Source organism: Zalophus californianus, chromosome 15, assembly GCF_009762305.2.
Source record: "Zalophus californianus isolate mZalCal1 chromosome 15, mZalCal1.pri.v2, whole genome shotgun sequence".
Classification (NCBI taxonomy): domain Eukaryota; kingdom Metazoa; phylum Chordata; class Mammalia; order Carnivora; family Otariidae; genus Zalophus; species Zalophus californianus.
This window is the reverse complement of record NC_045609.1, coordinates 39,315,379-39,328,312: the sequence shown is the minus strand read 5'-3', so window position 1 is coordinate 39,328,312 and position 12,934 is coordinate 39,315,379. Positions and strand designations below refer to the sequence as shown.

The 12,934-nt window shown below is 56.7% G+C and overlaps 1 protein-coding gene across 6 annotated transcripts in view; it reads right to left on the bottom strand.

Moving 5' to 3' along the window:
• ZMIZ1 (zinc finger MIZ-type containing 1) overlaps nt 1-12,934 on the bottom strand; it is a 235,938-nt gene that overhangs the window by 90,708 nt on the left and 132,296 nt on the right. For all 6 annotated transcript variants that reach the window (XM_027593382.2, XM_027593427.2, XM_027593417.2 and 3 more), the window contains 2 exons: nt 12,032-12,145; nt 4,725-4,830 (listed from right to left, as the gene is read on the bottom strand). In XM_027593382.2, the coding sequence (XP_027449183.1) occupies nt 4,725-4,830; nt 12,032-12,145 (220 nt within the window). The remainder of the gene's footprint in view (nt 1-4,724; nt 4,831-12,031; nt 12,146-12,934) is intronic.

The following is a 12,934-nucleotide window of genomic DNA, read 5'->3' as shown; positions in this document are numbered from 1 at the left end:
AGAGACACAAACACACTGACACGCTCTCCACCGCACACAGACATGTACTCCCCAGACCCAGATATATACCTCCAACAGACACACACACAGACATGTGTCCCCACAGACACACACACAGACACAAACACACCGACATGCTCGCCACCGCACACAGACACGTACTCCCCAGACCCAGATACATACCTCCAACACACACACAGACATGTGTCCCCACAGACACACACACACACAGACACAAACACACCGACATGCTCACCACCGCACACAGACACATACCTCCCCCCAGACCCAGATACATATCTCCAACAGACACACACACACACGCTCACCAACACACACAGACACACACACACAGTCATGCACCCAACCCCCCTGACACACACACCCAGAGACATGTGTCCCCACAAACCCACAGACACACACAATCACCACCACACCCACAGAAACACAAATGCACTGACACGCTCACCACCGCACACAGACATGTACCCCCAGACCCAGATACATATCTCCAACAGACACACACACACATAGACGTGTCCCTATAGACCCACACACACATGCACACTCACCACAGACACACGCTTACCACCACACACAGATACATGCCCCCAGACACTGATATGTATCCCCGACACACACACACACACACACACACACATGCTCACCACCACACAGACACATATCCCCAACAGACACACACAGACACACATGTTCACCACCACACACAGACACATACACACACAGACATGTAGCCCCTACAGACACACAAGCACACAGGTATGCTCACTACCACACACAGACACATATATACACAGACACGTACGTCCCCCAGACGAGAGGCACACACAGACATACAAGCACATCACACAGGGAGAGTGTCTGAGGGGCAGCAGTGAAGGGAAGGACAGACGGAGACAGACGTAGGACATCAGAACCCTCAGAGAGAAAGGGGAGGGAGAGATTAGGAGGGTGAAAACTGCACAAGCCAGTCAGACACAATGGGAGCCCGGGCAGACACGGAAAGGAGGGCAAGAGGTAGCATGGGCTGGCTGCAGGAGCTCTATGGACAGAGTAGGTTCTAGAACTGCAGCGGCCTGGCCCCAAGAGGCTGGGGCAGGCCTGGCTGTGGCCAGTGTGGCCACCGCACACACACCTGAGGCCACGGGGACGCTCAGAGCTGCACCCAGAGGTGGGGTTACCACAGGTCATGCACCACCCACAGAGCCTCAGGAAAAGGAGCACTGGGAGACAACCTTGCTGGAGCAGAAAAAGCCTTAGAGAGGAACCATGTGTGTGTGTGGAGGGGGTGGGGGGCAGGGGGAAGGCAGAGCGGAGCAGAGAAGGAGGGCTGGACAGTACTATTTACTTGGCACCACTGGGCCTCAGGTATTGGTGGGTCCCCTCACTTCCACGATTAGGGAATCTCATTAATCCTCACAGGCAGCCTGTGAGGGGGGCATATAACCCCTCTTTACAGATGAGGCCACGGCTCTGGGAGGTGGGCAACATGGCGGAGATGGGAGCCCGTGATGGAGCTGCCTCTGGAACCCGGGGTCGCTGCTCAGCTCCCTGCGGCCTCCACCCCTCTCATGGTCCAGCCTGGCAGACCCTTTATGCTGACAATGAAAGGAGCAGCGGAAGCCCTGGCCCTCAGGCTGGCGGCCTGCGTTCCCAGAGGAGGGGCCCAGCAGGGGCCCGGCTGGGAACCTGAGTCCTGAGGCCCCGACTTCTCCAGGAAGTGGGGGTGACCTGAGAGGTGGTTAGTCATGGCTGTTGGTGCCGACAGGGGTTTGACTCCGAAGAAGGGAATTAAAGCAATAGCAAAGCCACAGGCATTGCTGGGCCTCGGGCCACAGTATTCTCAGCTGCGGATGCTGAGGCCTCACCTCAGGGTCTATCATGTGACTTAACTGACAGCTACAATGCCTGGAAAAGGGCTCGATAAACTGTAAAGAGCTGTGCACAACTGGGAGTGCAAACAGAGGGAAGAACAAAGCCCTTGTTTCAGGAGCAGTGATGCTGGAAGTACCACTTAGCCGAGGGCAGGGCCACCCTAGAGTGACTTGAGTGAAGTAAAGGGCTCTCCCGGGTGGAGTGGCCTCCAAAGTCGAGGTCCAGAGTCAACTGTGATGGAGCGGGCAGAGACTGGGCCTGGAGCCAGGAGGCCATGGGTTGAAGTCCCATTTATGAGCTGTGTGACCACAGGTAAGTCACAAATCTCTCTGAGCTTCAATGTCCTCACCCATAAATGGATACAATACCCCGTGTCTCACAGAGCTGAGCGTTGCAACAAAGTATGAGAGCACCTAACACATACCAGCAGGGGCCTGGTATGGGACCCCCGGGACCCCCGAGGAAGGGCTACACAGGGACCTCAGCCTTTCCTCCACAAAGAGGAAGCAGCTGGGTCTTCTGGGACAACCCACTCTCCTGTTTTCCTCCACGCCCCCCAGCCCCGCCACCCCAGGCCACACTTTCCCTGTCTTGGTGTTGCCTCTTACACAGCGTTTGGAGTCATCCCTTTCTCTCCACTCTATTCCACAGGAAGCGGAACCTTCCTGGTCCAGCCACCATCATCCTGATGTCCCCAGCAATTTGCCAACCCGCTCCCTGCATCTACACTGCCCCCTCCCCACTGTGCAATCTGTTCTTCCTCTGGAGCCGGAGCTATCTGTGCCAAAGGAGAATTTAGCCATGTTCTTACCATTCTCAGTACAAAAACCACAACTCTCAAGACAGGCCCCGTGTGTCTTTCTAACTGCTGTTGACTCCTGCCCCCGGGCTCTGGAACCACGGCCCTTGGTTTGGTTCTGCCACAAAGCCACGCTTCCTTCTACCTCAGGACCTTCGTTCAGGCTGCTCTCTTTACCTGGGAAGAAGCTCTTCCTTTTTTTCTTTACCTATGCAACCCTTCTCAATCTCTGGGCCTCAGGGAAGCCTTCCCCTACCCCGGGTGGTCTCATAGCATCCCTGACTTTACCTTCATGCAACTTACCACAGCTTGAATTTATGCACGCCCATGCACACATGCACACCCACATACACCTATGATTATTTGATATTTTTCTTTTCTTCTAGACTGGGGTTGGGGAAACCAGAGCCAATCACCTGATTTCATAAGTGAGGTTTTATTGGAATGAGCCATACTCACTTGTTTACATATTGTCTATGTTGCTTTTGGATAGCCTGCAAAGCCTAAACTATTTACTATCTGGCTCTTCACAGACGTTTGCTGACCCCTTGCTCTAGACTCTAAGTTTCCCGAGGTGGGACCACGTCAGTCGCATCCCTCATCAGAACCCAGACCTGGCCAGGTGCCCACATGGACCAGGTGCTCAACAGAGATATGGAGATGTTTCTTGGATAAGTAGCAGTTTTTACCTTGTCAAAATTGTATTGACTTAAGTTATTATTAAAACTGCAGATTCCATTAGGAATAGACACCACTTATGAGATTCCCAGACCATTTTCTGGCCAGCAGCTCAATACGAGAGCGCCATCCCAACGCGGGCTGGCACGGCAAGGGGCTCAGAGCTAGCCGCTGCTGCCCACACCTTCTGCAAATGACCCACAGTCTGTGTGCGTGGTCTGCAAACATGCACAAGGAGGAGCACGAACCCCCACTCGAGAGATTGTAGGTTGAGCAGGTTTATAAAAATACACCGTGAGATGTCTCTTAAACATTTTCATGAAGGCTGTTTCTAGATCTACTCCAAAGAACTGATTGACGAATTCAGAGAAAATGTCTGTTTTATTGTTATACAAAGGAAATAACTGATTTTCTTTTCTTTTTCAATGAATTACTCGAACATAAAAAAATGTTAACAATCTCTAGACACTGCTCTTGGCACTGTGGCACATGTATCTAGAACTGACAATGACCCCTGCAGGGTAAGTCTCATTGTTATTCCTGCCTTCCCAAGGGGATAAACTGAGGCTCAGAGGCCACACGCTCAGCAAGTGATAGGGCCGGGCTGTCCCAGGTCTGTCGGAGTGAGAGCTTACACCGTGCCCCCAGCTTATGCAGGGTAATGGGGATGATGGGAAATGTAAAACTGCATCTTTGGGGTGCTTAAAGCCCTCATGCACGGAATGCTGCCAGCACCACCTGTGGCCTCGGTTTAACCCAGGGGCAGGTGGTCCCATGCAATGACAAAGTGGCGACGGAGAATATTATGCAGAGAATACGATGCTTTTAGAACCCTGTATGTACCAATTCACGTTTATTTTGTGTTTTATTTTAAATGCAGCTGTTTTGCATGAACACAGGGTTAGGAATGCCCACTCTGGCGTATAGGCCTGGGCTCAAACCCCAACTCTGCCACTTTCCAGCTGTGTGGCCCAGAAACTTCTTCAGCTTCCCTGAGCCTCAGTTCCCTCATCTGTCAAATGTGGATGATCACAGGGCTAACGCCAAGGGGTCATTACGGTGATGAAATGAGATGATGCATGTCTCCCTTTAGCCTGTCGGGGGATGGCGTGCTTGGGCCCCTCACTGGCCCCGAGGCACCCCTGCAGGACAGAACACTGCCTGAGAGGAGGGACAAGCCTCAACCACGGGCTGCACAGCCCCATGGACAAGCCGCTGCTCCTTGCAGGCTCACGCCACACCTGGAGGAACCAAGGCACCAGCTGGCAGGGGTGGTGTGCAGCCCTGGGTTTGAATCCGGTTACACTCCCACCTCCCCGTGACACCTTTGGAACCCCCAGCCGTCACCTACCCGCAGACTTGGGAGTGAACTTGTCTCGGTTTGCAGCACACACCGCCAGCAGTCTGTAACCGAGGTCCAGGTCAAACCCTTGCTGAGCTGCCACCCGACTGACCACCTGCCAGCAAGAGAGAGAGGAAGGGCAGGGTGAGTCACGGCCAGCACCAGGCCTCCGAGCCCAGAGTGACGGATGTGTCCATCCAGCAGGCGAGGCAGGTGAGGCGGGCAGGCTAAGGCAGGTCCCCAAGATCAGGCAGAGCTGGGACTCAAACTGTGCCTCGCTCAGTCACTCCATAAACACTGACAAGCCCCTCCTCCATGCCAGGCCCTGGGAGCCTGGTCCCTGCCCTCAGGGGTTTCTAGTCTGCTGGTGGGCCTAACCCCGAACCCAGGCCCTGCGGCTTTCAAGGACTCGATCTGGCCACATTCCAGAGGGTGCTGTACTACCATGTCTTGGATGGCTACAGGCCAGGCCTCTGTTCCTCCCCTCCCCCCCAGGCAGCTCCCCAAACTCCCTTTTAGGTCCCGGTCCCAGGAAGTCTCCCACACCTAGCACCTCTCCCCATCCCCACCCCGAGCTCCTGCACCCACCTTTGTGGGTGCTTGCTGCCCTCACCTTCCAGGCATGGTCCCCACCCAGCGGCACTGGCCCCTCCTGAGTCAAAACCTGTGCCTAAGGAGAAGCACGGATTGAGGACACACGACTCCACGGAGCCGCAGCTTGGAGCTGCCGGACAGAATGCTAAGGCTTTTCCAGATGGACATGCCTATGCTCCTCAGTGCTCAGCTCTGTGCCAGGCACCCTGCAGTCTCTCAGACCTGGGCCCAGAGACCACAGGGCCCTCATGCTCAGCCTGGGGTCTGTCTCCAGTGCTGAGCACCTGCTCAGCACATGGGAGGCTTCCATTAGAGTGTCGACAGAAGCTTGCTAGCAGCTGTGTGTTTGGAGCCCCGAGGTCCCTCCCTTCTCCTTGAGAACCTCTGAAGTGTGGGCCAGAAGCGGGGGAGGAGAGGGACTGGGAGGGCTGTCAGTCCCTGGGGCAGTGTGGGGCAGGGTGCTCTTGGGGGGGGCCCCCAAACGGCTCCACAGGCTCACACCCATCAGGCTCCACTCCTTCCCCGCCCACTCCCAGGGGTCCTGCCACCCGCTTCCCTCAGGGACAGCAGCAAAATTAGGTTTCCTTATGAAAAAGGAAGGACCTTGGGAAATGGAGTTGGTGCAGGAAGCAGCGGGAGCAGCTACAGCTGAGTGGGAAACGAGTGCTCCCAGATGTGGCAGCTCGCTCTTTTGAGGGAGGGAAGACTACGTCAGCAGGCCCCTAGACACCGCCTGCTCCAGAGGCGCTCAGAGGTCCTCAGAGAGCCTCAGGCTGCCGTGGGGTTTGGCCCGGCCCCCGGCAACCATCAGAGTAGGTTCCCCGTTATCTGCTTTGTATTTAAGGGTTCGTTACAAGGGCTCTAAGGCTAAAAAGGGTGGGGAAAGCGCTAATCTAGGCCAACCCTGTCATTTAAAAAGTATGAACACTTAAGGCCTGGCCAGAGTGAGTCTGATGAACCAGGGAGGAGCCAGTGGACGCCCTCTTCCCAGGACCACCACCACCTTTTGGAATGGGGCGCCGTTCCTCCCACCCCCCCCACCCCCCACCTCCCGGGAACTCCTAGGAACTCCCTGGGAACAGGGCAGGGCATTCTCACTGTTTATTTCACTGTCCAAGCAGAAAAACCAAGGCCACTAGCTCTCTGTGGCCTGTTGAACATTTCAGGCCTGGAGACCAGCACTGTCCATTTAGCAGGTGAGGCAGGTAAGGCGGGCAGGCTAAGGCAGGTCCCCAAGATCGGGCAGAGCTGGGACTCAACACAGTAAGCCCAGAAGAGTCACTTCAGCTTAGATGTTGACTATCATAGCCTTTTCTTTGGCAGAACCTTGGGGTGGATGTAAGTGAGCATAGACAATTTATTTGGACTCGTGCATCAATGAGGCTGCTGTTGGTGGGAAATGTTGACAGAGGCAAACAGAATAATGAGAATGCTGGCTCCCCGGTAGGAGGGCTAAGTGAAAGCTTTGTAAGCAGTGAAGTGCCGAATTCTCACAACAGCTCCACGAGGTGGTATTATTATCTGTTTTACAGAGGAGGAAACTGAGTACGGGTATAAGACAAAGGTTATGAGTCTTGTCCATGATAGAGCCTGGATGCGATCCCAGGCAGTCAGGCTACAACATATGGGCTCTTTCCATGAGAGGATCTCTTTTTCAGCCCACAAAGGGTTAAGGTCTTACTCCCAACTGCCTGGAGAAGCCTCAGGCCCTGTGTTGAGGGCAGGAAGGCAAAGGTCCCTCTGTTTGGCCAATACTGGCTAATCCTGTTGCTCTGGTTTAAAAACACACACACAACAAAAAACCCAGCTAAATTGAGCAACAGGGGCCTGGTGCTGGTATAAGGGCTGTCCTGCAGGCCTGGGAATGTCTGCTTGTTACCAAATCCCCTGAGCCCTAGTGTTCAGAAGGGACGTTGGCAACAGCCAGCTTTCACCAAGCCCAGAGAGGGCAGGGCCTTGCTGAAGGTCAGCACGGCGCAGTGTGGCTAAGCTGGACCCTGAGGCCCTCGAGGCCTTAGGTACACCCCTTGGCTTCCTCTGGCCCAGCCTGAGGAACCCCTGGAAAGTCCTGTGAGGTGGGTCTGCCCGACAGTGGTGGGGAGGGTGGACTTAGCTGAGTAGCTGGTTGTGTCTCAGAGGCCTGCTCCCCCCTCAGTGGGCACGGCACCCCCAGTGAGGGTCCTGTGTGTGGGTGGGCCGGGAAGACCCCTCCTCTACAAAGGCCGGTGGGGAGCGGCAGCCCCGCTGCTGCCCTCTGCTGGCTGCCCAGGCCCAGCCAGCTCCTGGCACTCGGAGACCTAGCTGCGCCCCCCACCCCGCCGGCCCCAGGGCCCAGGGGGACAGACCTACAGGTCAGGGAGTCCAGCCCCTCGTGCCAGAGAGGGAAACCGAAGCCCAGAGATGACAGAGGCCGTGTGCTCAAGGTCAGGCGGCCAGTTAGCCCCATCAAGGGGGTGTCTTGCCTTGAAAAGCGGTGAGCCTCCTGGCTACGAAGCAGGACAAGCTGCCTGGGGGATGCTAGAGAAGGGATTTCGGTTCCTGGCATGGGGCTGGACTCTGACATCCTCTGAGGGAGTCAGGGGAACCGGAGGCATGCCGACCTGCACTCCAATTCTTCCCCCCCGCCGGACTGTGCCACCTAAGGCAAGTTACTTAACCTCTCTGAGCCTCAGTTTCCCCACCTGTGACATGCCCTTTCCTTGTAAGGATGACAGCCAGGCCAGGCACACAGCTCAGTGAACACTATTTGTGAACATACCCTGACAGCTTCAGCAGCGAATTCTCTGTCGCTGTGGGGAAGTTCTCCCTGGAGAGATGGGGGCGGGGGGGGGGGGTCCTGCTGTTAGGCTAGCTGGCCTCTGTTTCCCTCTGCCACCTCCTCTCCTTCCTGTCTCCCCTCTCCTGTTCTCTGGCCTCCTCCTTTCTGTGCCTTGAGCGTATCAAGCATACTCCACCTTAGGGGAGAAAGGAGTGAGTCCAGAGAGGCCTGATTTTGAGGGGGATCCTCAGACAGGGGGCTCAGCCTTGCTGCTAGGGGAGGGGCCCGGAAGTGAGCCGCCAGCACAGTCAGGAAAAACCTGGTCTGCGGAGCAAGTGGTGACCAGGGCTCACACCCTCACCCCTTGGGAGGGGCTCCAGGGCTCCCACACTTCTGCATCGTGGGGGTCAGAGGGCCTGAAGGGGAGTGTGGGGCAGGGGCACTGCCAGCCGTTCTTTACCCCAGGGCCCAGCCGCAGTACGATGAAAATGGGCCTGCTCGAGGCTAAATGGCTTTTAGTTTCTATCCTCCAAGTAAGCCGGGTCCAGAGGAGTTCGTTCCCAGGGGTCGTCCAGGGGACTGCTGTAACTGGGGGCACTCCGACCTGCCACCTGCATGGGGAGTGCTGGCGGGGAGCTCAGCACCTTTGCCCTGCTTAGGCCCCTGGGGCGTCCCGCACCCTCTCCCTTCCCAAGGGACATGGCTGGGGCTGAGGATGTGCGGGGGTACAGGAGGACCAGCCACAGGGCCTTGGGGGCTCAGGAGTACCAGCCTTGGACTGTAGCAAGCTGCTCCCCCTTTCTCAGTTGTCTTGTTCATAAAGCAGAAGTGACGATCCCTTCCCTGCCTGGCCTGCAGGGTCTTCATAGGGATGCAAGGAGATAGGGCCCAGGAAAGTGCCTCGGGTACCAAGGGGGTCTGCTATGACCTCCCCATTCCCTGCACTTCCCTGCTGCTGGTTCTACTGAGCTCCAAGGGACAGTCAAACTCGACATCTCTGCCACTGTGGCAGGTGAACCAAAGGCCCCTTTCTGCCTAAGCAGCAGGCCAGAGAGGCAGGGGTCAAAGCCCATCATTCAAGCAAGTGTGTGCCTTAAGCTGGCTTGCGATGAGGAGAGGCCCAGAAGAGCCGGCACTGAGCCTTTGCCCACACCTTTGTCCACACTGTTGTCCCCGCCCCAGAAGCCATGGCCTCCCTGCTGTCTAGTCAGATCCTACAGGCTCCTCCCTGGGCTCCCTCCTCCAGGAAGACCTCCAAAATCCCTCTAGCCTATCCTACTAGGATGCTCCCCTTCAGAGCTCCTGTCCTCACATAAATCAGATCCTATCACTCACCTGCTTAAGATCCTTCAAGGCCCCCCATCACCCTTCAGATAATATCTAAGCTCCTCTCCCCCCAGCCCGCAGGTCCTGCGTTGCCTTGTTTCTGCTTCCTTCTTCAAGTTCATCTTGTACCCTTTCCCTCTCCTGTGCTCCAGCCTTTTGAGACTTTTCTTTCCTCCCTCCCTCCCTCCCTTCCTTCCTTCCCCTTTTTTCTTTCCTTCTTCTTTCTCTCTCTCTTTCTCTTTCTTTCAAGATTTGTTTATTTATTTGAGAGAGAGAGAGAGAGCGCGCGCGAGAGAGTGTGCAGGAGCGGGGGAAGGAGCAGAGAGAGAGAATATCCGAGCAGACTCCCTCTGAGCCCAGAACCCAACGTAGGGGCTCAATCTTATGAGCCGTGAGATCAGGACCCGAGCCAAGGATGCTTCACTGACTGAGCCACCCAGGTGCCCCCTGAGACGTCTTTCTGTTCCTTGAACAAATCAAGCCTCAGGGTCTTTGCACTAGCGGTTCACTCTGCCTGGAGCACCCTCCCCTCTCCTGGCTGACTTCTCCTTGCCATTCTGGTCTCAGCTAGGGGTTACCCCCTCAGGAGGCTTCTCCCGAGCAGCACCCCACCCCCTCTCACGGGGCGCTGGCGTATGTCCTCATTTACTCCTTTAGTGTTTAGGGTCTGCCTCCCCCATCCCCCATTGGAACGTACACCGTTGACAGAGGTCAGCTGTGCTTGTTGCTCTGCCTCCGGTGAGCACAGGGCCTCAGTGAAGGTTTGTCAACTGAATAAATGAGTGACAGGGCTGGAGCAGGGCTCGTGCCCCCTTCATGCCCACCCAGACTGCCCAGGGCCATCGTCTGGTTCAGCTCTGAATCCCTACCTCCCAGGCAGGGCCAGGCTCAGGCCGGGCGCTGGGGGACTGTGGCGGCCAGTCTGGCCATACCTCGTGGTGGTCCCCACCTCCTACTTGACTTATGGCTGCCGGCAGCTGGGATGGAAGCCGGGGGGGCCTCTGGTAACATCTGTCCTTGCCCAGGGGGCTTAGCCTGAACCAGGATCCCTGCAAAGAGGATTACGGGAGCTGGTAGAGGGAGGGGAGCCCAGGGGGCTGGAGGATGAGGAGGGTGGGGCAGTGTAGGCAGCCGCCCGGTTTGGCCTGGTGGTTCCAAGGGAGCCAGACGGCATTGGCCTCAAACAAATGGGGAAGCCTGTACCCCTGGCCTACATCCCTACGGGCCAGGAGCATTTCCTTTAGAGGCAGTGGGGTCTTGGCTGTGTGACCTTGGGAAGCCCTCCCAGCAAGCCTCAGTTTTCTCCTCTGTAAGATGGGGATGATGGCAGGGCCAGCCTCATGGAGTGTGAGGACTCAGTGAGAAGGCGTGCGCCGGCCCAGCTCAGTGGCCGGCACAGAAGGGGTGCTTTGTAAGGATAGCCCAGTTACGTCAACCCTCCTCTCGCTCCAGGCCACGGCCACGCTGGGCCTTTCACCTCCCTCCTATCTGGAGCTTCTCAGAGAACAGGGCACCCCCGGGCTTTACCTATTGTTCCTTCCCAGCCAGGCATCCACCTGGGCCCCTCCTCCCCAGCCTTGGGGTAGCTGGGCTCTGTAGCAATCTGTTTACCCATGTCCTCTTCAAAGCTGACTCAGGGCCTTCTGAGCAGCTGTCCTCGCTGGCCACCAAGCCTCCCTCAAGCTCACGTGGCTGGGGTCATTCACAAGCCGTGAGCTCCTTCTGAGCGGCGGTCGGCTGGCAAGCTCCGAGGCTTGGCAAATGATGTCACAAGCTCCGGGCCTGGCCCTTACCCAGCCCGCGTCCTAGGCCCTCACGGAGCTGAGTGAACTTCGGCTCTCTGGGCTCTGTTGTCCATCTGGGCCTTTGCACACGCTGTTCCAAGTGCCTAGAACGTGCTCACTCTGCCCGGCTGCTGAGGGGAACCCCGGTGGAGGTGTCTGGGGCTCCTTCCCTCGGGTTTTCCCGCCAGCCTCCCCACCTCCCGGGCCATCAGCGCGTCCCTGCTCACTGCTGCTTTTCCCTTGCACATAGCTCTCTCAGCCCCCTCTCTCCACATCAGGGCTCCCCGACTAAAGAGGGACTCGGGCTTGGCCACGTCTTATTCTGTGGTTTCCTAGGACTGAGCAGAGGGGATCAGACGTGATAGATGAGGGATCAATCAGTGCTTATTTAGATAGATGGATGGCTATAAGAGGAGCTCAATAGATGCTTCTATGAATGGACAGAAGGATGGATGACTATAGAAAGCTCAATAGATGTTTGCCCAACTGGATGAATGAATGACTGGATAAAAAGATGGCTAAAAACCCTCCACGACTCTGTTTTGCTTAGGGTGGAACATTCACCCTCATCAGACTCGGAACTTCCCCCCAGGCAGGCCCTGTGCTTTCCCATCGAGTGTGGGGAGCCCACCTCATCCTGAGGGCTGTCTTCCCATCAGACCGGTTTCCCCAAAGGTGTATGTTGGGGGCAGGGCACAAGCAGAAGGGCTGTCCGCTCCAGCATTGGTGTCTTTCTGTCTCTCATCCTCTGTTGTCTGGGGCCTCTCTGACCCCTGGACAGGCACACGAGCCCCTGGGGCATCCTCCCCGGGGCTCCAGTGCAGGTGCGGGGGGTGGGGGGGATGAAGACTCACCGTCAAACAGCCCATCAGGCTCTGCTCGAAGGGCCGCTGGAAGGCTCGAGGGTCTCCGCACCAGTCCAGCAGCTCCGTGGCGGCATTGTGGAAGTTGGCAGGGTTCTGTAAGTGCTGTGGGAGAGGGAAGGAGGCAGTGTGAAGCTCCAGCAACAAGGCCAGCAGGGTAGCATGTGGGTCTGAGGTGGTGAAGACCCCAGGCCTCACTGGGGATGAAACTTGAAGAAAGGGGGGGCAGGACTAAGGAGACTTCTCAAACAACCTGTCATTCATTTTTCCGTGTGCATCCCTCCCACCCAATCCTTGCAGGATGGGGATTAGTAGTCCCATTGCAAAGATAGGAGAACCAAGGTCTAGAGAAAGACAGTAATATTAAAGTGTTTTCTGGATGCTGGCTGTGGGGGCAGGTAAACTCTGCAGAGTTCAGGAGGGTGGCCTGTGGCCCCCATCCTTGGGGGGCTGGCTCTCCCCAAGCCAGGGCAGGCTAGCCCTGGAGATTCCTTCTTGATGAAGGCTGCTCCCCCTAATCACCACCACCAACACAGCCCGGGTCTGGAAGCCCACCAGCTCTGGCTTCAGAGAAAACTCAGCCATGGCCAAACAGGGCAGGGGTCAGGTGGGTTAGAAAGAGGTCTCCGGGCCAAACCCAGCTTGGGAGTTGAACTATAAGCACGCTGTGCCCAGGATATTCTTATGCCAGGGTCTGGCATATGTGGCTTAGCTCCCCAAAACCAGATTTCGCAGGCCTAGTCTGGCTAAGCTTGGGGGCTTGTTGGCATTGTCGGGAGGGGTCCATGCCTGAGCTCAAGCCCCTTCCAGTCAGGGGATCTGAGTCGGCAAGACACTGAATCCTGGGGCCAAGGCTTCTAGATCCTGCTTCAGACCCAGGCCACAGGGCTGCCA